The sequence below is a fragment of the Aythya ferina genome (genome assembly GCF_964211825.1).
Source record: "Aythya ferina genome assembly, chromosome: 15".
Classification (NCBI taxonomy): Eukaryota; Metazoa; Chordata; class Aves; order Anseriformes; family Anatidae; genus Aythya; species Aythya ferina.
The window spans coordinates 12,025,602-12,052,519 of NC_140314.1; the positions used below are offsets into that span (position 1 = coordinate 12,025,602).

Sequence of the window (26,918 nt, forward strand, 5' to 3'; positions counted from 1 at the left end):
GCAGCTGCCTTAAAGACAGACACAGATCCTCATAACTGTGCAGTGGTTAGTGTTCAGCTGCAGTGCCCACCCCGCGCACTCTGTTCTCTGGATGTCTATAAATGGCTTATTTCAGATCCAAAGGGCAGGAAGAACAGAGAAGGGGACAAAATTTATGCAGGTGGGGGCACAAAAGCAGCCCGTGAGATTGGCTGGCTGCAAAGAACAGAGCCAAAGTAGGAATCTGGGAGGGTGCCAAGGGTAATTCACAGGGCAGAGTGAAGTAAGTGTTTGGAAGAGGTGAGGGGAAGCTGAAGCACAGCCCAGGAGCAGTGGGGACTGGGATGGGGGAGAATCAAGAGAAGGAAGTGACACACACACAAAGAAAAATGATGTGAGACATCTTTCTTGTTCTGTTAGCATCCAGTTGCCTAGATCTCCAATATATATAACGTTTGAATTTACCCTGTCATAACTTGTTTTTAAAGCCAGACTTCCTAGCTGCAGGGTGGCCGAGGGAAGAATTTACAAGTAGATTCAAAGCAGCTACTAGAAGAAAGGCGTGCTCTGCTTTTTATGCGTGACAAACTAGATTTAGTTCTGTAATAAGTGATACATATTTTATAGTGACCACGCTAGGAACTACTCCTGCATGGTTATTTGAGCTTGTAAAAAGTACTTTGAGGTGCTCCTAAGGTTGTTAGGACCTAAGTATGTTGTGTAGGGTCTTTAGAAATTCATCTAGTTAACGTGTGGAACTCAGCAAGCAGAGTTTGACCAAAGCTCACAGAAAATGTAGCAGTAGTGGAAGAAAATCAGAGTGCAGACTAGACCCTCTACCTTCCCCTTTCTAGATAATGCAGTGCAATCAGAACAAATGCCAAGTGTTAAGGAACTTAGCTGGATGTTATTCTGTCTGATGAAACATTCTTACCAAATGTTAATTGCTGTTAGCAGGGAGTGATGTTATCCCTATAGGAAGCTCATCTCTGGAGGCTTTGGAGGGAAAGGAGGTGTAGAAATCAAAAGATGAACGCATGAGATGTAAAATCCTGGAGCTGTTGAAAACCACTGAAGGGAAAACTGTTGCCAAGCACAATACCTGGATATGGGGGCAGGGAGTGGTTCTAGAAGCTGAAGACTCTGCCTGTGTGTGGAGTTAGTTAAAAAGGCAATTTTGAAATTTGTATCTTGCCTTTAAATCTCTCTTGCCTATGTCTTGTGGTCAACTCATGTAGCTTGAGGGAGACCAAAGCAAAACAAGGGCTAGTGAAGCAGAGCTGTTGTCAAAGGCAGATTAGAAAGTCGTAGGTTTTTGGAAAAACATGCAGATTATATTAGTTGAGAAAAAGGCCCTTGCAGAGATCTTAAACATCTAGATGTATGTGCATTTCCCACTGCCCTAGAGACCCCATTATGCAACAGGTCATTACTGTTTGTTTGGAGGCTTATATTTTAAGAATCCAAATCCATTTATACAAAGCTTTGTAAAACCCAGGATTTATCTGTGTAAAGAAGTTCAGTAACAGATGCACATGGCCAGAGCTGCTGGCACTCAGCATAGCTCTCCTTAAAGCTAGGTCATCAGCAGTCTCCGACAGCTTAGATGGCGAAGTAACACTGGCTTCTCTTTTTCTTTACCCCCAGTGTCTGTTGGCAGAAGCAGTCGCTACTGGACACTGCACAGCATCTCCTTTATCCCCAAAATGAGAAACAGGCAAGTAGAGAAGTTTATAATACAAATATATGTTCCTTTGTGCTCCTGTGGTGGATGAAACTTGTCCAAATTGATTGAATTTTAAAAGAAAATTTCAACTTGTGTGAGATGTAAATGTTGCTTCATGACAGCCCCAAGCCTTGGCTTATACTGAGAGCTCAGTGCATGATGGCAGGTAGGACCAAAAGCCTGTCAAACTGGCTTCCACATTACATTGGTATCACTACTTTGAATCAAAATATTTGGAGATTTTGATAAAGATTCAATATTTTCTGCAGACTTTTTCAGATTTCAGTTACTTTTTTTTTTTTTTTATGAAGAATCAACGCTTTATAAGATTTCTGTGATATTTCATCAAAAATAAGACAGAAAAGGTTCCTTCAGCCCTACTGCCATGCTGTCACGTGTCCTATGTTCTAGAAGTCATGTTTCAGAAACCCAAATCCAAATGGAAAATGCAAAACTAAACCATTAGCCATTTCAGGGATGGGCTGGCTGAGTCTTCTCTCAGTAGCTCACCCCAAGAAAGGAAGCACTAAGTTCCCAGTTTTTAAAGACATTTGAGCACTTAATGGAAATAAACCAAACAAATATCTTTAAAATTCTGTCTGTAATCATCAAAGTTTAGTATGAAACAAATAAAGAAGGCAGTGCCTGAAGAGTTGGGACTAGGAGGTATAGAAAGAATTTGGGAGAATGAGAAAGGGTAGCAAGTAGGCAAGCCTCTCCTCTGGATCCCTTTTGGTCTCATCTAAGAGAGTTAGATGTGTTTGTAACTTCACATAATGTTGCAGAGCTGCTGCCTTCAGTACCAGTGCTCCAAGGATTGAACCTGAAAAGACACAGAGCCCTCTTTGAAGTCTGTGTTCCTGCCTGTAACACAAGCAAGACTACCCCAAACTTCCCCAAAGTCTCACAGCTGCTGTTTTCAGCAGCTTTCTCTAAAGTGCAGCAAGCTTCTCCCGGGGTTTAGCTGGGATTGTGTGTGCTGCAGTGCCTGGAAGGTCTGCCTGCACAACCCTGCGATAGCTGCAAGGCTGTCACAGCACAGCGTGTACTGCTGCCAGCGTGCCCATCTGTTGCCAAGTAATGTGACAGGGCAGCCAGGCCAGGCTGGCTTCTGATTTGCTTTGAAAAGGACATTGCATATCTCTGGCTGACACAAAATCCTTTCTGCTTCACGGCCGCGGAGAATCAGCCTATCAGCATGAGGTTTATAGTACTTTCTGTGATAGATAAGATAAAAAGCAAATACGCTCAGCCCTCTTCCCTGCTTTTAGCAGTCTGGGCCGCTGAATCAAATCCCTCTGGCATTGCTGGAAGCAGGGGCTATTCACAGCAGTTCAGAGTTTAGACCACAAGTCTAGCCCTGGGACAGTGGTGGCTGCAGCACTTCTCAGCGTGGGTTGCAAGAAGCACAGCAGCAAGGGGTGTTTATTTTCAAAGGGGCCTTTTGCTCCATAGTTCAGGGTGGGTTTAGAAATCACAGAGCAAGATCTGAGGAGCAAGCTCACTGGGGAATGATTGTAACTCAAAGGATGTCCCTAGAAACCATGTTTGATCCTCTGATCTCGTGCTAATGAGTTTATGAAATGTCAGCTGGGCTTTCCAGGTCAAAGCTAATGATCATCAACATGATATCAGGCAAAGTTCAAGAGGGTTAAGTGAACATGGATTTCAAATCCTCATGGTTTCAGCACAGCTGTACTGTTCACTGGTGGAGTCAAGCCATGGAATTGAAAAGGAATTTTATACTTGCTCCCTGTGTGACTTGGGACTAGGCAATGGGATGAGAATTCAGATTTCCAAATGTTTACTGTTTCTGTGCTGACATCTATGTCTGGGCTAGTTGTCTTGCCCCCTTCTGTAGCTGCTGAGAGAAGCAAGCATTTTTATTGCACGTTTCATCTGCCCTATTTGAAACATTGACCTTAGGAACAGATGAATTCACGCTTTGGAAGTGCCTTATCCTCATGCAGTGACCCTGCAGATGCCTGCTCCCCACGCAAACTTATCTCACCACACACAGACCAGCTCATATCTGGAAGTGATAGCGCCACTTTTTGTTGGTGTCACCGTTAGGGGCTGGAATTTCCAGTGGGTCTCTGTGACATGGTCTTAGATGTCCCCACACCTGGACAGGGCTGGAATCTCTCCAGAAAATAGAGCAGTCAAGGAGTGCTGTGTTCAAACAGCATTACGATACCTCAGGACTCAGATGTTCTGTGGCTTGGCAGAGTTTCTCCTTGCGTGCAGCTCTCTGTACTGCAGCTGGGACAGGGCCATGAGGCCAGGGTGGCTGTCCCTCAGCGGTGGTGCAGCACGTCACTGACCTGCCACCATTAGCAGGTCAGAAGAGGAGACAGCAGGGTCTCTGCACATTCCTCAGCAGCAGCCCATGGATGTGTGTCTGAGCCTCTGCTGACAGGGAGTGCTAATCCCTCTGCTTTGCCTGGAGCCCTCAAGCAGATGTCAGCAGCTACGATGGCTGCTCCAGCACCTCCCTCCCTTCAGACACAGCCAAAAGCTGGGAGTGGAGCAGAGCAACACAGGCAAAACACATCCTGGGCGCAATCCTGAGCCCTTCGGCAGGAGGGCTGCTTTCCTGTAAGAGTCCTAAAAGCAGCTTTGAGGAGAGGCAGAGTAGTGGCAGGAGGAGGATCCGAGGGCTGCATGGGGTGCACTGCCAGCACAGTATGGTTAATGCTATGGGGGCACGTGCTGTTCATCAGCACAGTCAGAATGACAGGCAGGTCACAAAGGTCTTGCTGCTAAGCTGGCCACCTTATTTCTGAAGCCACTGTGCCAAAGAGCATGAAGTTTAACAAGAGCAAGTGTCGGATTCTGCACCTGGGGAGGGGCAACCCTGGCTGTACGTACAGACTGGGGGACGAGAGGCTGGAGAGCAGTTCTGCAGAGAGGGATCTGGGGGTTTTGGTTGATAGCAGGTTGAACCTGAGCCAGCAGTGTGCCCTGGCAGCCAGCAGGGTCGACCGTGTCCTGGGGTGCTCCGAGGCCAGCACTGCACTGCTCAGGGAGTGCTCGTCCTGCTCTGCTCTGCCTGCTGCGGCCTTACCTCGAGCACTGTGTGCAGCTTTGGGCACCACAGTATAAAAAGGACATTAAACTGTTACAAATCATTCAAAGAAGGGCTACAAAGAGTTGTGAAGGGTCTGGAGGGGAAGATGTATGAGGAGCAGCTGAGGTCCCTGGGTTTGTTCGGCCCAGAGCAGAGCAGGCTGAGGGGAGGCCTCATGGCGGCCTGCAGCTCCCTCACGAGGGGAGCGGAGGGGCAGGCGCTGAGCTCTGCTCTCTGGGGACAGCGACAGGACCCGAGGGAACGGCATGGAGCTGGGACAGTGGAGGGTCAGGTTGGGGGTTAGGGGAAGGGTCTGCACCCAGAGGTAGTCGGGCACTGGGACAGGCTGCCCAGGGACATGGTCAGGGAACTGAGCCTGAAGGAGCTCAGGGAGCATTTGGACAGCACTGTCACACATCAGGTCTGGTTTTTGCATGGTTCTGTGGAGAGGCAGGCATTGGTCTCAATGATCCTTGTGTGTCCCTTCCAACTCGGGACATTCTGTGCTTCCAGGGGTGAGATTTGGGAAGGTGAGGCAGAAGCAGACAGGGGGAGGGAGTCAGATTTGGAGTGGGGAGTCCCACTTGGCACTTCACATGATATTCATTTTCAATTCCTTGAAAATCTTGAGAATGGCTAAACAATTGTAACAAGTAGCAGATTTTTCATACTACGGGATGCTTAGTTACCTCTGTGCAGGGATTAATCCAATCCACAACACCGCTACCCGGTAAATACCCTCACTGTGCTGCCTGCCTGCGTCATGCGCAGGAAACCTACCTCTGAAAAGAAGTTTCTTTGCGATGCACAGAAATCACAGCTTGCTCCCAACACCCTCCTCCTTTTCTCCCCAGGCTAAAGAGTTGCTCTGTTGCCTTTTTGACTCCCTGGCGTCTGACAGCATCCATCGCATTGAATCCCAGGACTGCTAGCCAAGATGGTCAGTGCCGCCAAGCAGCACGGGGGTGGATGCCATTGTGGTGGGTATCTGTGTAGACAGACACCAAGGGGGCTCCCAGCCTCCGAGAGTACTAAGATTTGTTTGTCATTAAAACAAAGTCTGAAGCATGGTATTAGCATCAGTAAGATAAATGAGACTGGTGGGAGGAAGGATCAGTGCCCAGGAACAAATCTTGCTGAACTGCAGCTGTGCTTTCTAGTGGAGTGCATTCTCAGGCAATCTGCTTGCATTTGTGGAGCAAGGTTTGGAGTGTTCAGCTGGCTGGGAAAAAGATCAGGAGGCAAGCACAGAGGCAGAGGTTCGCTGCTGGCTCTCTCTCAGGCACCTGGGGGCTCCCATCTTCCTCAGGCCCAAGACACAAGACTCCATGCTCTGCTGCTACTGTGGTCTTGGAACCAAAGACAAAACCACAGTAAGTAACGTGGAAATAGGTGGAGGGAAGGTTGGATCCCTGGAGAGCTGAGTACACCAGGTAGAGCCAATTAAAGACAATTGAAAGCTGTCTCTGCTTTGGCAGCTCTGTTACCATCTCTGCCCAGCCCCAGCTCATTGCCCACCCGTGGGCGCTCAGCCCTGTCCCATGTTCCTCACACCCCAGCAAACTGATCTAGTGCTGCTCCTCCTCTGCCGAATCCTTTTGGTGAGCTCTCTGGCAAGATGGCCGGCTTTAACATGAGGACTGTCAGTCTTCTGGGGACCTTCTGGGCAAATTCAGCTCCTTTGGGGAAGATTTCTCAGCCCAGCAGGCCTCTTGTTCCCACCTGTCCCGTTGAGGCGGACTTAACACATGCACCTCGTCCAGATGTCGCAGTCGTGGCACCAGCAGTCCCCGTGTCACCTCCAGGTGGTGTTAATGCAGCGTGGCATGCAGCTGGCCGGCCACCTCTGGCTGCTGCTGGCAGGGTGAGCCCGTCCCACACAGAGCCTTTCCTTCCACAAGAGCCTGGAGCAAGTCCTCCTCGCAGCCATCCCTCACACAGAACACCACTGCGTGTCTCCTCAAGACGAGCTCCAGAAACCACGTGCCCTGAGCCCCCGGGGCTCAGCATGACCAAAAAGCCTGCTCTGCTCCTGCAGCTAAGTAGGCCATTTTGCTGCACTCCAGGCACACTTCTGTCGTGCTTATTAGCCACGTACAGCCTTGAAACAAACGAAAATTAAAAGGATCCTCCCCCTGCGCTTGGGGAATTTGATCTGAAAAAAAAAAAAAATGCGAGAAATGGGATCACAGGGAGCTGCACAGCCCCCTTCCCTGAGCCTGGGGGACTCACACATCAGGAGGTGACGCTCCTGTGACCGGCAGCACTCAGCCCAGGGAGGCCATGTCCCATCTGGGGACACCCCAGCAGCACGTGGGACTGCAACAGCATTAGGCCAAGTAACAAACCAGGGCCTGGCACAGCAATCACCCGGTACCTCACCCCCTTCCAGAGAGCCCCACCGTGGAGGCTTGCTCTTTGTGAGCCCCCAGCTGCAAACACTCCAGGACTGTGCCTCGGTTTCCCACCCATGGCACTGCCGCATCCCGCAGGGACGCCAGCAGAAATGGGGCAGCACCTGGGGATTTTTGAGAGACGCTGCAGCCCTGTCTTCAATCCCAATTTTAAAGCCCAGCTAATTAGTCTCGGTGTAACAAACTAGCACGCCCTGCACAGAGCAGGGGAAAGCATCATCCTCTGATATTTCCCAAATGCCAGGATTCCATAAATAACCTCCCCAGCCTTTCCTCCCAGAGCTCCCCACTCCTCTCCTGGAGCACCGTGGGCCCTGCAGGATTCAATCCCGTTGCCCCGCCGTCAGCTCCGGCAAACGGAGCCGCAGCTCGCCCGGTGTTTTCCTGCAAACTGCCACAAGGCAGCCAGGATTAGCTAATCAGCGCTGAGGAGCAAATTAATGACTGCTAGAACTAGGAGAAAGGCAGATTTGATCTGAGATTGCCAGCTTTGCAGCTGGCTCCTACTTGCAAACAATTCATTTAGATTATGAAAGCAAGAAATTGAGTACAAAACCCCCTAGATTGTTTGCTTCCTAGAGAAAGAAAAGAAAAGAAATGGAATTTAGATTAAAAATTATGCAGAATAGTATTAATTCCCCACCCTCTCGTGCCTCCCCTCTTGCTGGAAAACCAGAGCTAATCAGAATTTAGCATTGTTCTGCTGCCAGTGGCAGAGCTGCCTCAATGGAGGAGAGAGAAAATACAGTAGGTGGCATTTGGTGTTAACTCCTTAGGGGCCTGCGATGAGGAAGACGGGAACGCAGCGCCCTGTGCCCGTCTCCTGGTTCCCCAGCGTGCCCCAGCCCTGCTGTCACCTCCCCACCATCTGCAGGTGCCTCGGGGTAGGGAGCAGCCTTAGGGACCTCTTCTCAGCCACCACGTGCAGGTTTGGTGGCTGCCTGGGGGCTTGGCAAAGTGACCAAACCGATTCTTCTGCCCCCCCGAAGCGAAATGACAAGGAAGAGCCCATATTCAAATGAATAACATCCGAACAAAACTCACAGATATTTCCCTTTGGTGTCCCCTCTCCATCCTAATTCAGCTGAGCGAAGCAGGATTGAAAACACGTGGCACCTGGAACTGGAACAACCCCCTAAAACAAACAGGTGGATTTGATTTGGGCCAGAATGACTTCTTTTTATTTAGCATTTACTTTTATTCACCCAAATAAATAGCTTCTGCTCCAACCCTATGCATGGGAGCCCCGCGGAGCACCCGGGATGTCTCCCATCACTGCTCAGACAGCGTGCGGGGACTTGCTGCCCTCCCCCTGGGCGGCATGAGCACAGCTGAGGAGTTGGGTCCCAGTTTCAGCTCCAGAGGCCCACAACCAGCTCCGGAGGTGGACTGGGAGCAGCTGTGCGGCCGTGCCAGGGCTCTGCTGCTTGCAGCAGCATCTTGCTATTTTAGGTTGCCCTTGCTACTGGCTTCACATTTCATTATCAGCAGATGTGGCCCCGGAGGCGTGCCGGGCATGACACTGCCTTCGCTCGCTGCCTGCATCCTCCCTTCTGCTGCGCCTGCTCCTGCGGGCAGCGGAGGCAGCACGGGGACCTGTGTGGTCATGGGGGTGGCACAGCCACAGCCCTGCTCCCCCCACAGCCTTGGGGCCAGGTGCTGGGGCGTGCTGGAGGTCTAAGCCTCCCCTGGTGGATCACCACCATGGGATTTATGGGGCAGAACGGGGAGAGGGGCAGAGCCTGTGGGTTTCTGTAGCTGCAGACCCCCTGCCCTGCCCTGCTTGGCTCTGCAGCGAGGCGAGGCCTGGGCTGGTCCTTGTGTTTGTGGTGTGTCCTGCTCGGGATGTGCTGCGGGAGCGTCTTTGTCCCCGTCCCCATCCCTGGGGCTGGGACCAGCACCGCCACAGCGGGCGGGCAGTGTCCCCTCTTGATCTCCTCTCCCCGGGGCCCGTCACAGCGGGAGCTGCTGATTAATTGGCACTTGGCAACTCCCCGTGGCCAAGGGGCTGGAGGAGCACAAAGGGCGATTTGTCTGCGAGGCTGCAAGCTTTGATAAAGCAGGGCCAGGGATGACTCAGATGTGGGTAATTAAAGCGTTTGAAGCAGCGGATGGCTCGGGCAGCAATACCAGCTCCAGGCTCTTTCAGCTGCTGGAACTGGGTCATGCAGGAGCCTGGCGCTGGCGTGGCCGCGAGCCAACGGCACCGCCGGTGCCCGTGTGCCGGAGGGCGGCCGGCTCGTCCCTGCCCTGGGGCTGTGCCCGCTGCTCTGCGGGCACCGGGCAGCCCCGGGGGGGCTGTTCCAAGGGGTCTGTGTGTGGCTGGTGCAGGTTGGAACCCGGAGCCCTCCTCCCTTAGGAGTCCTCGTGCCCCGTGAAGCACAGCAGGAGGCCACCGGGGAGCTCCCGGCCGCTCAGCACCTTCCGCGGGGGTGCAGCCACCCTCGTGTCTCATCTGCAGCCTTTAATCCTTCCCATGTGGTACCTTCAGGGCTACAACACAGCCAACAGCCATCTTACGCGTGTTGCAGGCGTGTTGGGGGTGCCTTTAAGCCCCTGGGGTGTTGCAGAGGGCTTAGAGCCGGGCTCCAAGAGCCAAGTCTGCAGGATGGAGCCCGCCAACGGCCCCCTGCCTGCATCTCCTGTCCTCACCCATCTCCTGGCCTCACCCCATCTCCCGTTCCTTGGTCCTCGCCCCATCTCCCATCCTCACCCCATCATCTCCCGTGTCCTCTCCCTCCGAGGCCGGGCTGCAGCAGTCTCCATGGTAACTCGGGATGCCCGCGGAGCCTGGAGCGAGGCGTTCAGGCAGGGGAGGGCGCGGTGCTGGGGGTGCTCCCTCGTCCCCGGGCCTCGTCATTGCGCCCCAAAATCCTGGTCAGCTGCCCCATCCCCAAAACTGACAAACCACCCGTTTTTCAGCCCCAAAATGCTGGGGTTTGTACCTTGTCGTGGAAAAATGTTAAAACCTGTGTTGATGTAAATACATCAGAGGTGCCAACAGCCTCCCGCCCTCCTCTGTCCCGTGCCAAAATCCTCCCCAAAGACTGAGGCTGGAGGGAACGCGGTCAGAGCCTGGCATTTTGGGGATGCCTTGGGGGCTGCTTCCATTGGGAATGGGATGGGATAGGATGGGGATGAGGATGGGATGGGACGGGATGGGGATGCAGCTCTCCTCTCTCTTTTCCTTTGTCCCCGTGTGGCTTCATGTGTCACATGAGGTCACCTCTCCCCACCTGCCATGAGCTGTGGCCCTCCTGGAACATCCCAAGCATCCCACGTGGCAGGGGCTGGATTTTTTCCCACCTCAGGACAGGTTTCCTTGCTTGGCTCAGGCAGCTTGTCCCAACCAGGTCCTTCTGCAGCCATCAGGCTCTGGGTGCCACTCACCCGTCACCTCCTGACAGCGGGCAGTGCGGCTCCGAGATGTCCCCCAGCACCGGGGACTCACCAGCAACCCACGGTGGGGGGCTCAAATCCACACCACCGTGACTCACGTTTCCTCCCAGCGCCCAGCTCCTCGGCTCGCTGCCACCTCTATTTTTGGAGCCTCTCAGCCAGGAGGAGCACAGATCATGAATAAGCTCACCACGCCAGCCCCGTGTCTCCCCGACGTCTCCGTGCGGCTCCGGCAGCGCCTCCCCGGGCTCGCGGTGCCCGTCCCTGTGCTGCTGCCGTGGTGGGGACGGATCCTGCGCAACGGCAGCCCCCGAGCAGCGTCCGTGTGAATCAGCCAGGAGCTGAGGTGGCGGCGTGGTAGCAAAATATTTCCTTTTAAAGGGCTTGTTTGGGGTTCTGGGGTTGGTTTTTGTGTTTTTTTGTTTTTTTTTGGCTAGCTGCAGAGCCTCACACCGACTTGGCGTTGATCAGCTGTGCTCCAGACGAGCAGATCACTCACAGTTATTTTTACTCACAACCTCCAGTATTTCAGGTGGGCCTGCAGCGGCTCGCTTTGCATCTCCACGCACAAAACTGACCAAATGAGGTTCCAGAAGTGGAAGCAGAAGTCGGGGCAGGAGCCTCCGAGAGGCTGCAAGGTGCTGGTGTGGCAGGGCCAGGTCCGTGCTGCCCTGCTGCCGGTGCCAGGCTCGCCACGAACCCACCCGTATTTTTCTTGTCCATCGCCTGGGGACTGGTGATGGAGAAGAAAAAGCGGCCCCGGGATCCCCCTGACCCCTCCACCCTGGTGCGGTGCCTGCGGCCACAGTCAGTAACCACGGGGTGATGGAGGCGCTGGGAGAATGAGGCTGGAGGAGAGCAGCACAACCGAGCACTCGAAGCTTTGGGGGTTTGGGAGGGGAACGGGGCCATGGCAGCGTGCTCGTCCCTCTGTCCCCACCATGGGGTGGCTCGGTGGCTTCCCCCAGCCCCGTTACCCCCAGGGGATGCTCCGAGAGGCCAGGAGCAGACCCGAGGGGCTGTGGCAGCAGCTTGGCCACCCGCAGTCCCCGTCCTCACAGTGCTGGGCTAAAATTATCCACCTGGCTTGAAATTAAGCGAACAGCTCAGCCGAACAGAACCCGAGTGGGCCACTGCGGGGCCATCAGACCACGGCTTTGCCTTTTCTGTCTGTGACAAGGAGGGGAGGGCCCTTTCAGCCACAGCCCGGTGACAGTGACATTGATTTCCTAGACCTTTCGGTGTGGCCAAATCTGTATTTTTAGCTGGAGAAAAAAAAAAAAAAAAAGAAAGAAAAAAAAAAAAAGAATAAATCACGGGGCCAAGTCCCTGCCCTGATGCGAAGCAGGCTGGAAGCAGGAGATGAAAGCCTTCGCCGCTGGAGCCAGCAGATGTGCAGGGCTCACTGCCTGCTCCCCGTGTCCCCAGTGTGGGCACTGTGCCACCAGCCTGTCCCCTGCACCCCTGGCCCCTCCAGGTGCCAGCCCCGCTCCCGAGGGGCCGGGTGCCTGCGTGTCCCCTCGGTGTCCCCGCAGCCCTTCGCCTTTCGGGGGGCGCTGCCTTCGTCTCCCCTTCCCTGCCACCTCCTCCTCCTCCTCGCTCTCCCCCACCCTGTTCTCATTTCCCCAAGAAGACTTTAATGAAATCTGCCCTTAATTAAATCCACATTCATTTGCATAATTACCAGGAAATTGAAATTAGCCTGCCGACGTGGCTGGAATACGTTTGGGTGCAAGGCGGCCGTGCCCGCTTGGCACCTGCCCCCGTCCCCGCTCCCAGCCCCACCCCGGGGGGACCATGCTGTCCCTGCCATCCCTTTGGCTTTATTTTAAAAAAAGAAAGTCTTCACTGCCATTCAGAATGTTTTTTTTTTTTTTTTGCTTTTATAACTATATATTTTGTCATTTTTTATGTTTTTAGTTGCTTTTTTTTTTTTTTCCTTTTTCAACAGTGACAAACTGAGGTAACGTCTGTGACACTACAGCCTCTCCTACGGGAAGAAGGTCCGAAACCCGACAGCCGAGGGAAGTCGAAATAAAAACCTGACAAACCGCCCGAGGTGGCGACCACGGTGCCCGCCCCGCGAGGGACGCCCCGGGGAGCCCTGGGTTCCTTACCTACATTATTGCACGAAAGATCGAGGACATCGAGGGACCTAAGGCAAAAAGGAGAAAAAAACCGCGCCTAACATCTCTAAATCTGTGCGATGCTACTTCTAAAACCGGACCTGGGCCCCTGCAGGCAGGCAGGGCTAGGGGGGGGGGGACGGGGACGGGGACGGGGACGAGGGGGCAGCGGCACCGGTGGCAGGCTGCGGTGGGTCACGGGGGGACACGGCGGGACCCCCGCCTGCCTGGCGGCTGCTGTGTAAACTGCTGCTGCTTCGGGGTAGCGTGATAGCCCTTTGTGCGGTAGTTCGGGGTCCGGAGGGGATGGGGGTGCCGGGGGCCCCTCAGGGTGCCCCCCCCACCCCGTGCCCATGGGTCCTGCAGCAGCATCAGCGAAGCCCTGCCAGGGTGGGGGGGGGGGCATCTACCCCCGTGTCCTCGGCGTGAAGGGGCCACCATGGCTCCTGCCCCCGCCCTGCCTCACCGCAGGCAGACCCCGGGGTGCTGGGGACAGGGTGGCAGCGAGGAGGGGTGACGGGGACCCTATGGAGGACCCTGGGGAGGTGGCTCAAAGGTGTGTGTCTGTTGTCCCCCCCCCCCCAGCTCCCTCCTGGCCATGCAGGAGCCACCAGGCCAGCCCCGGAGCTGTGCCACCGCATTCCTAATCCCTGGGTAGGAAAAGGCTGCAAAGCCCCCCTGGAGCATCGCAGATCCTGGCCCTTTGCCCACCCCCCCTGAGCCCAAACCCCCCCCCAGCCGCAGCTCCCCAGCCCCAGCAGGGTCCCTCTGGCCATCGCCGCCCCGCGCCGGGGCAGGGAGGACAGGGTGACACACAGTGACACTTGCTACATCAATGGCTGCCGGCGCACGGCGGCGGCTGCGCAGCACCTCCCGCGGCATGGAGCCAGCCGGGGGGGGGCATCCTCCATCGCCGCCCTCCGCGCCCCCTCCCGGTCCCCCCGGCGGGGCAGGGACCGGTGCCAGGGGTCAGCTCGCCGCCCCGAAGGCCTCTTCCATGGCGTGGGGTCATCGGCCTTCCTGGGGCCGGGCATGGCGGAGGTCCCAGCGCAGCCCCCCCATCTCGTAATTATTATTATTATTATTGGGGGACCCCTCCCCATGCCACTGCAGGGGGGTCCTGGAGGGGGCGGCGCAGCTGCTGGGCAGGGGACGGTGGCACCGGCGTCCTCCCCAGCTCCTGCCACGCGGGCGGGACAGCGGGGCCAGCATCCTCGGCGCTACCGAGCGCAACCAGTTTTGTCCTTTTCCTCTTGTTTTTTCTTTCTGTTGTTGGTTTCGTTTTTGTGTTTTGTTGGTTTTTTTTTTTGCTTCGGGAGGAACGGCTCCCGGTCCTGCTGCCGCCACCGCCAGCAGCCCCTTGCCCATCCTGTCCCCGGGCTGGAGCCGCTGGGAAAGGAGCCGCGCGCCGCCCCGGTGCCCTCAGACGCAGATCTCTATTGCTGTGGCCAGGACCATCTGCCCTTTGCCTTTGTCCTGCCGGCCGTCTGTCCTGCTGGCCGGCCCGGGCGAGGCCGCGCTCGGCTCGGGGCCGGCGAGCCGGGGCCCGCTGCCGTCGGTCAGGATGGTCCTCTTGAGCGGCGCGGGCGTGCAGGAGCCGGCCGCCTCGTGGCGGTGCGCCCCAGCCGGCAGCTTGTCCCCGGCGTGCTTGCGGGAGCGGTAGGAGGGCCGGCGGCGCACCTCGGCCATCAGGTCGTACTTGATGAAGTAGAAGACCTCCTTGACGGGGCAGCGCTTCTCCGGGTCGAGGGCCAGCAGGCGCTGGAACATGCGCAGCGCGCTGTCCGTGAAGCGCCGCCACTGCGAGGGCAGCCCCGCCAGCCGCCCCTTCTGCCACCGCACGAACTCCTCGAAGAAGGTGTCGGAGGCGGCCGCCGCCTCCCAGGGGAAGTTGCCGGTGAGGACGCAGAAGATGAGCACCCCGAAGGCCCAGACGTCGATGCTGGTGTCCACGGCGAAGCCCTCGGCCCGGCCGGCTTGGCACACCTCGGGCGCCGTGTAGGGGATGGTGCCGCTGATGCGCTTGACCCGGCAGCCCACCTTGCGGGTCATGCCGAAGTCGGCCAGTTTGACGCGGCGGCAGTCGCGGTCGAAGAGCAGCACGTTCTCCGGCTTGATGTCCCGGTGCACCAGGCTCTTGCTGTGCATGTAGTCCAGCGCCAGGCCCAGCTGCTGCACGCAGCGCTTCACCATGTCCTCGGGGAGCCCCACCTGCGGGTGCGGGACACGGTCACCCCCTGCCACCCCACCCGGCCCACCCACGGACCCCCGGTGCCAGCTGCTGCTCCGTTTGCTGTGCACCGGGGTTTTACTCGGGGTGCTCTCGGTGTCTCCCATCTCGCTCTGTGCAGCTTCTCCACTTTTTGCTTCCCTTTCTCCACCCTTCCTCCTCTCCCCCTGCCCCTTCTGCTCCAGGGATGCCCAAAGCAGGACCAAGCCATTGGGGGTCCCAGGCCACTATTTATGGGACCCCGGCCACCCAGGGGATGGGTGATGGGTCTAGTGATGGGTCCCAGGACACCCAGGGGAAAGGTTCTGAGTCCCAGGACACCCAGGGGATGGGCAAAGGGCCCCTGCTTTTAGGTGCTGCACTACTTCGGTGTTGGCAGCGGGACTGCCCCAGGTGGATGTGCCTGGTCCCCACATGTCGGGCTCCAAACAGCTCCACAGGCACCGGGAGCCCCACCTTGCACCCTCGTGAAGTGCAAGTCGGGTCGGTGGCTTTGCCCAGCATCCTGAGGACACCGAGCCCTCGCGCCCCCCACCCCAGCACCCCGCTGCGGCTCCCACCTGCGGGGGGATGATGTCGAAGAGGTCCCCGCCCGGGGCGTACTCCTGAGCAAAGACGTAGCAGTCCTCAGTCTCGAAGACCACGTCAAAAACCTTGATGATGAAGGGGCTGGAGGAGAGCGTGTTGGTGATGCTGAACTCCCGCAGGAAGTTCTTCAGCTTCGTCTTGCTCTTGTTGACAAACTTCAGGGCCATCTTGGTGCCTGCAGCGGGCAGAGGGCTGGCTGAGCACGGGGCATGGCCGGCAGCAGCGCTGCATGCCCAGCGGCCACATTCCCGAGTTCGGCCACGCACGGGGGCTCCCCCCTCCTCGCTGCCCACCCCGCTCCCCTCACCTGTGCTTTTGTGGGACACCAGGTCCACCTTGCCGTAGGTGCCCTTGCCGAGCTCACGGATGAGGTCGTAGTGCTTGTTGATGTCGGTGCCCGAGAGGGTGCGGATGGCCAGGGACTGCATGTCTTCGGTGATGAGCGGCACCCCGCAGCAGGCCAGCTTGCGCGACGGCTCCTGCTCAATCGACCCGGCACTCATGGCTGTGCTGCAAGGCAGAGGCGCGTCACGGCTTTGGCCCGCGAGGACGACGGGAGCCAGCCCCGTCCCCTAACCCCGCTCTGCCTGCACAGAGCATCCCTCGAGAGCCCAGCACACCCAGGGAGATGCCCCAGGACCCCAAAAAGCCCCCGCAACCAGCACAGCCTCCGCACGGCGCACCAGGAGCTGAGCTCCCACTCACCACCACGCCGCAGCCAAACCACCCTCTGAGCATCTTCAGCGAGCGCTGCCCTCCTTCGTCCCCAAAACCACAAACCCGGCACCGCTCCCCGACCGGCCCGGCACAGCGCCCGGCTCGCCCCGGCCCACGGACACTGGGCACCCCCGGGATGGCCGCAGAGAGGGGACCTGGGCGGATGGAGCTGGCTGCGTTTGTTTTGTAGCAGATTGACAAAAATCATGGGATAGCAGCTGAGCGGGCGCGGGTATATATTTAGATTTTTAATGCGGCAAAAAAAAAAAAAAAAGAAAAAAAAAAAACACTCAAAATTAATTCCAGCGCCTCCGGGACAAGCGGCATCCCTGGGTCCCAGGACCGGGGCTCAGCTTTGTGCCATGGCCCCACGGAGACTGAGGGGGAGCAACGGAGCTGGCGGAGAGGAGGTGGATGAAGGGCATCAAGGAGCAAACCTGGGAGGAGAGGGGAGCGGAGACGCACGGGGATGGTCCTGGCCCTGCCCTGCCCGATGCACGGGGACCAGCTTGTCTGCTGAGGCTGAACCCGATCTCCAAACTCGCCCTTGTTTCTTTAAACTACGGCCGTGCTGCCTCTCATCCCAGTTTTTCTTTTTTTTTTTCTTTCCTGGGAAGTTGGGCAAAAAATAGAAAAGGAACTTAAACATCATGATGTTCCAAAAATGTAACGGCTTGACTCATAAGATCTCCAAAGCAGCTCATCTCCATAGTGCTTTATTGGCCTTGTGGAAGAGGAGCACCATCTCAGTGTCTGGTTGCTGGAGGTGGAGGTGGGTTAGTGCAGAAGCTAAATGGATGCAGCAGGACTAAAAACAGCTCGCAATACCCTACAAGAAGAATGATGGCTGCACTTGAATTTACAGTCCAGCTTGTCAATGTCTGTTAATTAACCTGTGTTGAAATACTATTATTCAAGTCGGCAAAGTTTTTTTTTTATTAAAAAAAACATGCCTGTGGGATATGAGATGAAGGACTGCCTGCTGCTGAGCAGCTCTCCAAGTCAAGGACTGCTTGCTTTTCCTTAATCTGGGCTTTTTCTAACCTCCTGCCTGATGGGTTTTTGAGGCCGTGCTGCAGAAAGCTCCCTCCTGACCTGCCACAGAGACGTGGCCCTCAGAAATGGGTGTCCCCAAGGAGGGACGTGTCCCCGAGGAGGGGGAGTCCCTGGGGATGGGGCTGCTGCTCGCAACGCCCCCAGCTCGGCCGCTGTCCTCCCCGAAGTGCCAGCAGGTCGGATGGGAGCACGGAGCCACTGCCATCCCCGGGAAAATCCAGCAGCGGCGGCGGCCAAAACACCAACACGCCCAGGAAAAAAAAAAAAAAAGAAAAAAAAAAAAAGGAAACACAGAAGTTTTCATTAAAAATTGAAATGCTTTGAAAACATGCTGGTTCCTATGTAAACAGCAAAGGCAGCAGCGGGGACAGGGACGAGGACGCTTCCATCTGGCTCTGCACAGTCACGAGGACTGCGGGACACCCGTCCCCACCTGAATTTTGGGGAGCTGCTGGGGAAGGAGCTCTGCCCCACGAGGGGAATGCTGGCATCCCGCCGTGCCCGAGCAGCCACCACCAAAGCACGAGCCCAGGGGTGACACCCAAGGGGCAGCAAAGCCACCGCCAGGTACCACCGGTCCCCACTGCCCGCTGCAGGCAGCTTGCGCCGTCATCTGCGTGTCCTGAACCGTTTCTCCTACTATTCAGACTAAAATTGTTCTGTGTTTAAGCTTGAGAACCATTTATCTCATTGAGCGAGGAGGATAATCCACCCACTGCTTCCTCGCTCCATGGCATGTATTTATAGGCAGGCGCTCGTCTCCCGGCGGCAGCTGTCTCTCCTCTCTCCTCTCTCCTCTCTCCTTTCTCCTCTCCTCTCCCCGAGCCTCCCCTGCTCCGTGGTCCCCAGCACCCGGTCCCCATCGCCCGCCGAGGCCCCGGTGCCACCCGCTGCAGGCGCGATGCTGCACGAGCCACTCGGCCGAGTGCCGAGCCCTGGGCGCATTGGCTCTGCCAATAAGTAATTGGCAACTCATTAAGAGCTCATTGAGAGGAGCAGGGGCAGGGAGAGGCGGCTGCCGGAGCGGTGGCTGCTTGGAAATGGAGAGGGGAAGGGATAAAAAAATCCCTCTGGCCACATCGGAGAGGGACAGGTCAGAAAACCAGCCCAGCTTTAAACGGAGGAGCAGGGTTTGGTGCTGGGGGTTTGGGAAGAAGCCCACGGGGCAGGGCTCAGGGCTGTGCAGGACACAGATTTCCCTTTTAGCAAGGAACGCAAAGCGCCCAGCAGCGGGCAGGCGTCCCCGCGTCCCAGCCGGAGGAAACTGAGGCACAAAGCAAGGAAGCGACTTCCCGCGGCCACACAATGCGCCAGGGGCCAGCATCGGCCCCACGTGTCCTGGTTCTGCTCCCACGGTGAGCGGGGTCCCCCCGGCACCGAGCAGGCACCGGCCCTCGCTCCCCATCCAGGTGTGGGGACGGGGGGACCAGGGCTGTGACACAGCCCCGGGGTGGGATGAGGTCTCCCATCCTGGCCCGCATCCCGTGAGGAGCTCTGCACGCTGCTCTGCACCCATTCAAGCACCAGGAGCCCTTCCTGAGCCCATTTTGGGGGGAAGGATGCTACGGGCTGAGCTGGCAGCCGAGCCGCCGCGTGCCGCACCGCGACTTTGCTGGAGGAGTCACCGCAGGACACTCGGGGACGATCCGCAGAGCACCTCTGGATGCTCGCCCTGCAGCTCAGCCCCAGGCACCGAGGGCAAGCTGAGAAAACCGGGGCTCTACCAGCGGCGAGGAGCAAGAAGGGGACAGCAGAGCTCACCTGTGCCCGGCGCAGCCCCACCAGGGCTGTCCCCGCGTCCCTCACCGCCCTGGCGATGCCCACGCCGCGGCCGGCAGCAGCCGGGGCCGAGCCGCAGGCTCTCAGCGTGCCGCTCCATTTCCAGCCTCCGCCGCCTCTCGGCTCCGTTCTCATCTGACCCCATTACGGGAACATGTCAGCTCCTCGCGGCTCGTCGGGGCCGTGGGGACGGGCGCCAGGCAGAGCAGCGTTATTAGCTGCGTTTCCCCTGGGCACCGGGACACCGGCATCCGGGGACATCGGCAAGGGCACCTTGGCCTAACGAGGCCGACGTCTCCGCGGGAGGGCATTGTGCAGGGGATGGGACGCTCGGGGTGTTTTTTTGCCAGGGTCGGTGGTGTTGCAGGGCAAGACCCACGTGGGTGCAGCCAGACGGCCGTGAGCACAGGGGGAAAACATCCATGTCCCAGCTACTGACCCCGCTCCAGTCCCTCCTTTTTCCTGCGCAGGGAACGGGGGGAATCGCTGCCGTTTTGGGGTTTCTGAAACCCCAAAAGCTGGCCCTAAAGGCAGCAGGCAGCAGCTGGGGGTGGCCGCCCGACACCAGCACACACACAAGTGATGCCATGGCCTTAAGTGTGCACGGGGAGAGGGCGCCTTCGCCGGGACCCACAGCGGGGCTGCCCAACGCTGCAGCACTTTGGGAGCTGCCCAGCACCCCGCAACCCGGGAGGAGCAACCAGCACCCAGAGGGCAATGGACGGGGCAACAGCTCCTTGGCCTCTCGTTTCTCATGGAGCAAGACCTGACCCCTCGCAGCGGTGACCTGAAGCACTCTGGAAAGCCCTGGGAGGTGCTGGATGCCACATGCCATACGCCTCAGCCAGTGCCACGCTGCCCTGATCTCCACCGAAGCAATGGTGCCATCCCAGTTCCCGGGTCCGTGACACTTCTCTGCATGGTGGCACCGCGTCCCCAGCCGGCCGGATTTCCTCACACCTCCACTCCCAGGCCGGGGCAGTGCCCGGCAGCAGCCCTGAAACAGGGATTGGCTTTGGCAGAGCCGGTGAGCGCCCCGCAGAGTGCGCGATTGCGGCACGTGGGGGCTGCCCTCCTCCTCCCGGTGGAGACCTCTCAGCTACGGGGCAGGGGCAGGCCCCGTTTCACCCATCAGCACCCCTGCAGCAGGATCCATCTCCCACCCCAGCCCGTGATGAGCTTCTCCAGCCCTTGGTCCCGACGACCCAGCTTGCACAGGCGGCCTCGAGAAATTTTGGGGAGAGCACATCGCCAGCAGCCCCGCTCTGTCCAACAGCACCCGTGGCCCTCCCGAGGGACCGGCAGCACCCCGGGGAGCCTCGGTGCGCCCCACGCTGCTCTCCTGGAGCTTCTGGGAGGATTTTCCCTGCCCTTGTCCCCCAGCTCGGCACTTGACACAGCACCGCTTCCGTACAGCGCGGCCCGACGACAGGACCTTGGCTGCCTTTCAGCGCGCTGCCTTCCCAGGATTTTTCCTGCTGAAGGGGATTGCTTTGTTAGGACCTCAGCTCCTTCTGCCTCCGGCTCCTCCCGCCTTCTCCCAGACTTGCCGCTGGCACCGGGGATTTATGATTACTTCATTGTTTGATTGGTTTCATCAGCCTGTCAGCATCTCCCTCCCGAAACTCTTCCACCAGTGCCGGCAGCACCGCGCCTTCGGGATCGGCAAAGACAAACGCCGCGAGCGGCACCTGCCTGGTCCCCGCGGGGCTGGGCCAGCCACGGTCTCGTCCCTTCCCACCCTCGGGGCAGCGTCCCTGCCACCTCGGTGCCAAAACCAGCACCACGGCCACTCCAGAGGGGTTGTGTCCCCACGGAGGGGCCGTGTCCCCACGCTGGACCCTCACAAGCCGGTGCCGCCCGTGGCCCGCTCACCCCAGCGCCCCGGCTGCCACCGCTAGGGACAAGTCGCCAAGGTGTGGTCACCAAATCCTTCAGCTGTGCCCCGAAATGTCCCAGCCCTTTGGGGAAGGGCAGAGCGAGGCCACTGGAGCTGCAGCGAGCCGGGATGCCGCCGGTTGGCGGGCTCAGCACCATGGGTCGAGGCTTCGCCTCCCGGCACACGGCACCAGGCACCCAACGCTCGCCAGCCCCAGGGTGGGTGGCAGCGGGGGTGCGCTCCCCTCGCCCACCGCTGCCAGGGGGATGCTGTGAGGGCTCGGGGCTGCCCCCGGTGCCCTTGCCCACCTTGCCCACCGCTCGCTGCCGTCCCCGCTCCTCTGTGGGGTCGCTGCCCCCAGCCCCGCTCTGGGCACGGCGCCGCCGCATCGCCCCCAGCCTCCCGGATCGCCCCTCGTGTCCTCGAGCCGTCCCCGCGTGTCGCCGGGCGGCGAGGACGGAGCCCCCCCGGACCCTCCCCGACCCCCCAGCGCCCTCCCCACTCCTCCCCAGCCCCTCTCGGCCACAAAACTCTTCTCGGCTCGGGCTCACGCCGCTTCCGTCTCCGGCCCCGGCAGCCGCAGGGCTGGGGCCGCACCGGGCGGGGGCTGCGGCGCAGGTGGCGGCGGGGACCGGGCGGGGACCGGGGGGCGCTGGGGGGGGGTCTCGGTGCGGGGCTGGGGAGGGGGCGACCCCAGGCAGGGGCTGGGAGCGGGGGGGGACTGTCCCCGAGCCCCCCATGCACACACACACACACACACACACACAGCCGGGGGGGAGCGGGGGGCCGCCGTTTTTTTTCCGATTTTTGTTTTTTTTTTCAATAATCATCCCTTTTATCGGGCTCCTCTCGAAATGGCGCTTCCCCCCCCCTCTCCCCCCGTATCCTTTTTCCCCTTCCCCTCCCCTCCAATCTCGCCGTGCAGACAAAAGGGCCGCTCCGCCGCCCGCACAAAGCCGAGCTCCGCCGCTCCTCCCTTCCCCTCCGCCGCACCGGGGCCGGCCCCGAACCGCACCGGGACCAGCTCGGAGCCTTACCGGGGGGGCTCGGACCCCTCCGTCCTCGGCGGCACCGGCAGCCTCCTCCCTCAGCCCCCCGCTCGGGGCCGCTCCGCCGGGCTCATCCCGAGCAACCGGAGCCGGGAGCGGCGCCCCCCCCCCAGCTCCTCGCCGCCGGAGCCCCCCCGGCCGGGCAGCGCCGCCGCCGCCCCGCCCCCGGCCCCGCCTCCGTGATCCACGCGGGGAGCGCGGCACGGGTGGGGGCGCCCCCTCCCACCCCCCCCCCGGCACCCACGCGTGTCCCCTTGTCCCCAGCCCCGCTCGCGTCCCGTCGGCGCCGGGCAGCGGGTTGGGGACGGTGGGCATGGGGATGGGGATGGGGATGGGGATGGGGATGGGGATGGTGACCCCCCCCTCCCCGCATCGGTCCGGTGCCCCCCCCCCGGGTGGGTGCTGAGAGTGGGAGAAGCGTTTTTGGGGGAGAAAACGGCCGGAATGGGCAACGCTGCGGGAAATTGGGGTGGGGACCTCGGGGACCTCGGGGACACGCCGGGTGGAAGGGGCCTCGCCGGTGCCACCGCACGATCGGGCCCCGCGCCCTGACCGCCCACCCCCCGCTGCCCCCCGGGGCTGTCCCCGTGTCCCCTCCCGGTGCCACCCCAGCGGCAGCAGCTCCCCGGGTGCGGAGCTGCCCCCTGGATCCCTCCCGCCGGCCCTACTGCTAGCTGCGGGCCGTTTCTAGGTCAGATACGGGGAGCGGTGCCGGGGAGCAGCGCCAGGGGAACCTGCGTGGGGACAGTGGCCACGGACCCAGGACACGGCACCCGCCCCAGGTGACATCGGGGGACCAGCAGCGGGGACGGGGAGCGCTGCGGGTGCTGCTGTTTGCAGCCCCATTGGGCACAGCGGGTTTGGGGGAGCGCACGGCGGTCCTACAGTGAGCTGTGGGGAAAGTGCCTGCTCCGTGGGGTGCCGTGGGGCTCCGTGGGGCTCTATGGGGCACCGTGGGGCTCTGTGGGGCTCCGTGGGGCTCTGTGGGGCTCCGTGGGGCACCGTGGGGCTCTGTGGGGCTCTGTGGGGCTGGGTGGCCCCTGCCCATCGGACGCTGGGTTTGCAGCTGCAGACCGCGCCCCAGCACGTGGCAGGCCGTTGGTCACGCACAGATGGAATAATAACAGCAACGACAATAACACCGGCTCCTGTTTGCACAAAGCTCACGGTCTTCAAAGCATTTAGAGAATATTAATAACTAATTATGATCAGCGAGGTGAAGGGAGCCGGGTCCAACACGTTTGTCACCCAGCGCAGTCCCAGACCGTGCCAAAGCCCCGAGTGCCCCCGGGATTTCCGCCAGTGGCTCCGGGGGACACGTCCCAGCTTGTGCTGGGGGATGCACTCGGTCAGAGCAGGCAGTGGGGAAATGACCCAGAAAAGGGAAAAGGCAAATTGTGGCTCCCCAGGAATGGCTTCCCGCATTGCCACGAGCACCACGAGGGTTCGGAGAGCCAAGGACGAGCTGGGGACACGCAGGTCCCTGCTGGAGCTGCTGTTCGGATTGGAGCTGCCTGCGTGCCACAGAGAGGGCGACCAGCTCGGGGACATGTCCCCAGATTTGGGGTAAGCAGCTGTGAACGCACCCAATGCTTGAGAAAGGCTGGGATTGGAGCATCTCCCCCCTGCAAGCCGAGAGAGAAGTGTTGCAGAAGCAGAAAGCCCGAGCTGGTTCTAAAAGCCCCGTCCCCTCCAAACTCGGAGAGGTCGCTCATCCCCTCGCCATCTCTCGGAGCCGTGAGCCGTGAGCAGCTCAGCCCAAAACGAAGGCGCCGCCGCCGCGAGCGGTGCTGCCGGGGGGCAGAGCTGGTGGCCACGGCCGGCGGGCACGGAGCCGCTGTCACGCCTTGGTGCCAGGAGCTGAAACCTGCCTGGAGCTGATGGCGGGGATGCTGGGGAGGAGCAGGCAGGGAGGGAGGCAGGGAGAAAGGGAGGCAGGGAGGGATGGAGGCAGGGAGGGAGGCAGCCGCGGAGCGGAGCACGCCGGGAGCTGCAGCGGGAGCAGCCGGGGATGCGCTCGGCCCCTGGGGAGGTGCCTCCCCTCCCGGCTGCTTTTGGAGATTTTCCCCCATCGAGCTCCCAAACCTGCTGTGCCCTGCCGGGAGCTGCCCAGCCTTCGCTCCGCCTCTCGCTCCGTGACCTTCACTGCTCGTGGGTCATCCTCATCGCGTGTGGCTGCTGCTGCTCGCCCAGCTGGGGGTACCCGACCCATGGGGGGGGCAGGGGGGTCCCAAGGGGACGCAGGGCCGGTGGGAGCCGGTGATCCTTCCATGCAATGCTCCCCTGTGCCCAGAGCAGATTCCTGGCTGCTGCTCCCAAGGTCAGGGAGGAGACGCAGCCCAGGGCACCGCAGGGCACCGCAGGGCGCAGGCTGCAGCCCTGCTGGGGACGGGCCGAGCCGCTGCTGACGGCCATCGGGGCACTGCCTCCCCTCCTGCAGCCCCCCAGGCTCCGTCCCCTGCTCCTGGGGGGCAGGGGAGCAGCGGTGACCCCAAGCCAGCCGGGCAGGGGGCTGCTGCCTCCCTCGGCACACGGGGGGTGCACGAGGCCGCAGGAGCCGCTTGCAGGCAGCTGGGGAGCAGCGTTAACTCTGGAGCGTAATGATGGCCACTGAGTTACTGCTTGGAGAAGAAACGTAGTGGCTTGGTTTTGGGGGCGTTTCTTACGAAACGAAGCAGAAGGGGGGGTTCTCTGGGGGTGTGAGGGGGTCACGGCGCCGTGTTGCTCCCCCAGGTCTGGGTGCAGAGCCGCAGGCAGTGTTTCCCGTCCCATTTACATCCAGGGCCAGTTCAAAGCCAGCAGCAGGAGCAAGACAGGGGCATGGGGACAGCCCGGCACGGCCCGGCCCGGCTCAGCGCTCCTGCTGCCTCCGCTCGCAGCCCGTTCTGCTGGCACCATCTAGCGAGGGCGAGGGGACCGGCAGCAGCCGCCAGCACCGCGTGCGGGTGGCCCGGTGGCTCGGTGGCCCGGTGGCCCGGTGCTGTCCCCTGTCCCCTGTCCCCCAGCCCGCTCGGGGATGTCCCCTCCCTGCTCCATCCCGGCTCCGGGTGCGGGTGACACAGCGGGACAGGAGCCAGGGATACTCGGGGGCTGCTTTGTGCCCCGCTGCCAGCCCCGGTGCCCCGCGTCACCCCAGCCCCTGGGCCATGACTCACGGTGATGGAGGCTCCAAAAATAATTTTTAAAAAAGGAAAAAAAGTGTTTTACCCACCAAAATAAATCCTACAGCTTCCGCCGTGCTGGCAGGAAGGACGGACACCTTGCAGCGTGCCCGGGCTGCCACGTGCCCACCGGGGATGAGCCACAGCCCAGATCACAGCCCTGCCTGGCCCCTGGGACCCGGACCTAGCCCTGGTGGGTGCCCCTGCCACGGCAGGAGGAAAGGCCAGGGGTGGAGGGAGGGAGCTTTGCCCCGGGGACGGTGGCACGGGCCAGCAGGCGGCAGTGGCCCAGTGCCACAGAGGAGCAGCTGGGCACGGCGTGTGCCGGCGTTCACACCTCGCGTCCCTGCCGGCTGCCCGGATAATTCAGGCACCGCGCGTTTGCCTTGGCTGCCGCTCAGCAGCGCGGGTGGGAGAGGTTTTGGGGCCAGAAAACAGCGGGGAAGGAGGGAGACGAGTGCTGGTGCCGCTGCAGAGAGGCCTTTGCAAGCTGGCGCTCGTGGCCCTCCCTGGGGACCAGCACCTGCCCCCTGCGGTCCCTGGGAGCAGGGTCTGGCCCCGCTGAGAGGAGAGGGTGCAGGCAGGATGGTGGCAGGGTGCCCTGTCTGTAGGGCAGCCGGCTGTCCCGCAGCTGGAGGTGGCCAAGCAGGAGCTGCCACACCAGCTGCACGGGGACGAGTCCTGGGGGCACATCAGCATCAGTGCCACCCCAAAATCCAAGCCAGCCCGCTGCCCCCAGGGCTCCCCGTGGTGCCGGGGCAGCCCTGCAGCAGGACACAGCCCCCAGCTCCTCTGGAGTTCCTGCGACCTGTTGGGATGCGGCAGGAGGTGCACCCCAGCCGACAGTCCCACTCCTGTGGGCACAGCATGGCACGGCACGGCACCAGGAGGGGACACACACACACACACACACACACACACACCTCTTGGAGAGCTGCTGGCAGGGAAGCACATGCTGGATGTGCTCACGTGCTGGGCACGCAGCCTCTCCTGGCACAGCGCGGCACGGAGCCGAGCCCCGGACCCCTCCGGCCGTGTCTGCTCCAGGGCAGGCTCTGGCACAGGCTCTGCAGGTGGTTTTCCACTGGTCACTGTCCCCAACCCGCCTCGGTGCCGTGTCCACCCCGCGGCATCCCCGTGGCACTGACCTGTGCAGGTGCAGGGGCTGCAGCTCCTCTTTCTGGAAGCAGACGAAGCAGAAGGAATCCATCGCGCCAACGCACCCGGGCAAGGGGGAATCCAGGCCGGGCAGCACCGGAGAAGTGTTGGCATCTTCCTCGCCCTCAGCAGTGCCGCCGGCGGGGTCTCACGTTCACCCGGCCAGGGCCATGGTGTCGGGGAGCCCCTCACACCGCTGGGCCGGCCGCTCACCACATGGGGAGGCAGCACCGGGCTGGGACGTGTCCCTCATCACCCTCGCCGTGGAGCCAGCCGTGCCCGGTGCCACCCCGGCACCCATCGCGCAGCGGTGCTCAGGGGCTGCGTGCGGGGTCCGAGGGGTCCAGCAGGGCAGGACGAGGCCCCGGCCGAGCCCTCGTGGCACTTCAGAGGCCGGAGGATGCGGCCACCCCACTCTGGACCCCGGCGCCCATGTGGCACCCAGGCGGAGGGCACAGCCCCGGTGCCCGTGGCCCCGTCACCGCCGCGTCCCCGGCGCAGGACTTGGTGGCAGGCAGGCGGCCGGGCCCCGCGTGGCCGCGGAGGAAAGTTGGAGATCTCACCGGCAGAGCCGCCGCTCGCTCTGG

At 60.4% G+C, this 26,918-nt stretch overlaps 2 protein-coding genes across 17 annotated transcripts in view; one reads left to right on the forward strand and one right to left on the reverse strand.

Moving 5' to 3' along the window:
• DNAAF8 (dynein axonemal assembly factor 8) overlaps window positions 1-12,786 on the forward strand; it is a 102,978-nt gene extending 90,192 nt beyond the window's left edge. For 6 of the 13 annotated variants that reach the window (XR_014698327.1, XM_084537220.1, XM_084537228.1 and 3 more), the window contains 2 exons: window positions 1,627-1,696; window positions 5,630-5,843. Coding sequence is in view for 11 of the 13 variants with exons in the window: in XM_084537220.1 (XP_084393346.1) it covers window positions 1,627-1,696; window positions 5,630-5,707 (148 nt within the window). In the remaining 2 variants the exon portion in view is untranslated. Of the gene's footprint in view, window positions 1-1,626; window positions 1,697-5,629; window positions 5,844-5,935; window positions 5,955-6,057; window positions 8,586-12,539 lie in introns of those variants that run through there. The other 7 variants (XR_014698326.1, XM_084537221.1, XM_084537224.1 and 4 more) reach the window with 4 other exon arrangements.
• Window positions 12,787-13,940: 1,154 nt separating this feature from the next.
• SBK1 (SH3 domain binding kinase 1) lies at window positions 13,941-26,918 on the reverse strand. Of its 4 annotated transcripts, none has more exons than XM_084537235.1 (4): window positions 26,322-26,918; window positions 15,840-16,037; window positions 15,505-15,707; window positions 13,941-14,925 (listed from the first exon to the last, which is right to left on the reverse strand). In XM_084537235.1, exons 1-4 carry the CDS (start codon window positions 26,443-26,445, stop codon window positions 14,137-14,139), a joined length of 1,314 nt encoding a protein of 437 aa, XP_084393361.1. In that variant the 5' UTR covers window positions 26,446-26,918; the 3' UTR covers window positions 13,941-14,136. The 4 variants fall into 4 exon arrangements, with proteins under 4 accessions (XP_084393361.1, XP_084393362.1, XP_084393363.1 ...); XM_084537236.1 differs by having other exon boundaries at window positions 15,840-16,042; window positions 26,322-26,916; XM_084537237.1 differs by lacking the exon at window positions 26,322-26,918 and adding an exon at window positions 22,001-22,141 and having other exon boundaries at window positions 15,840-16,042.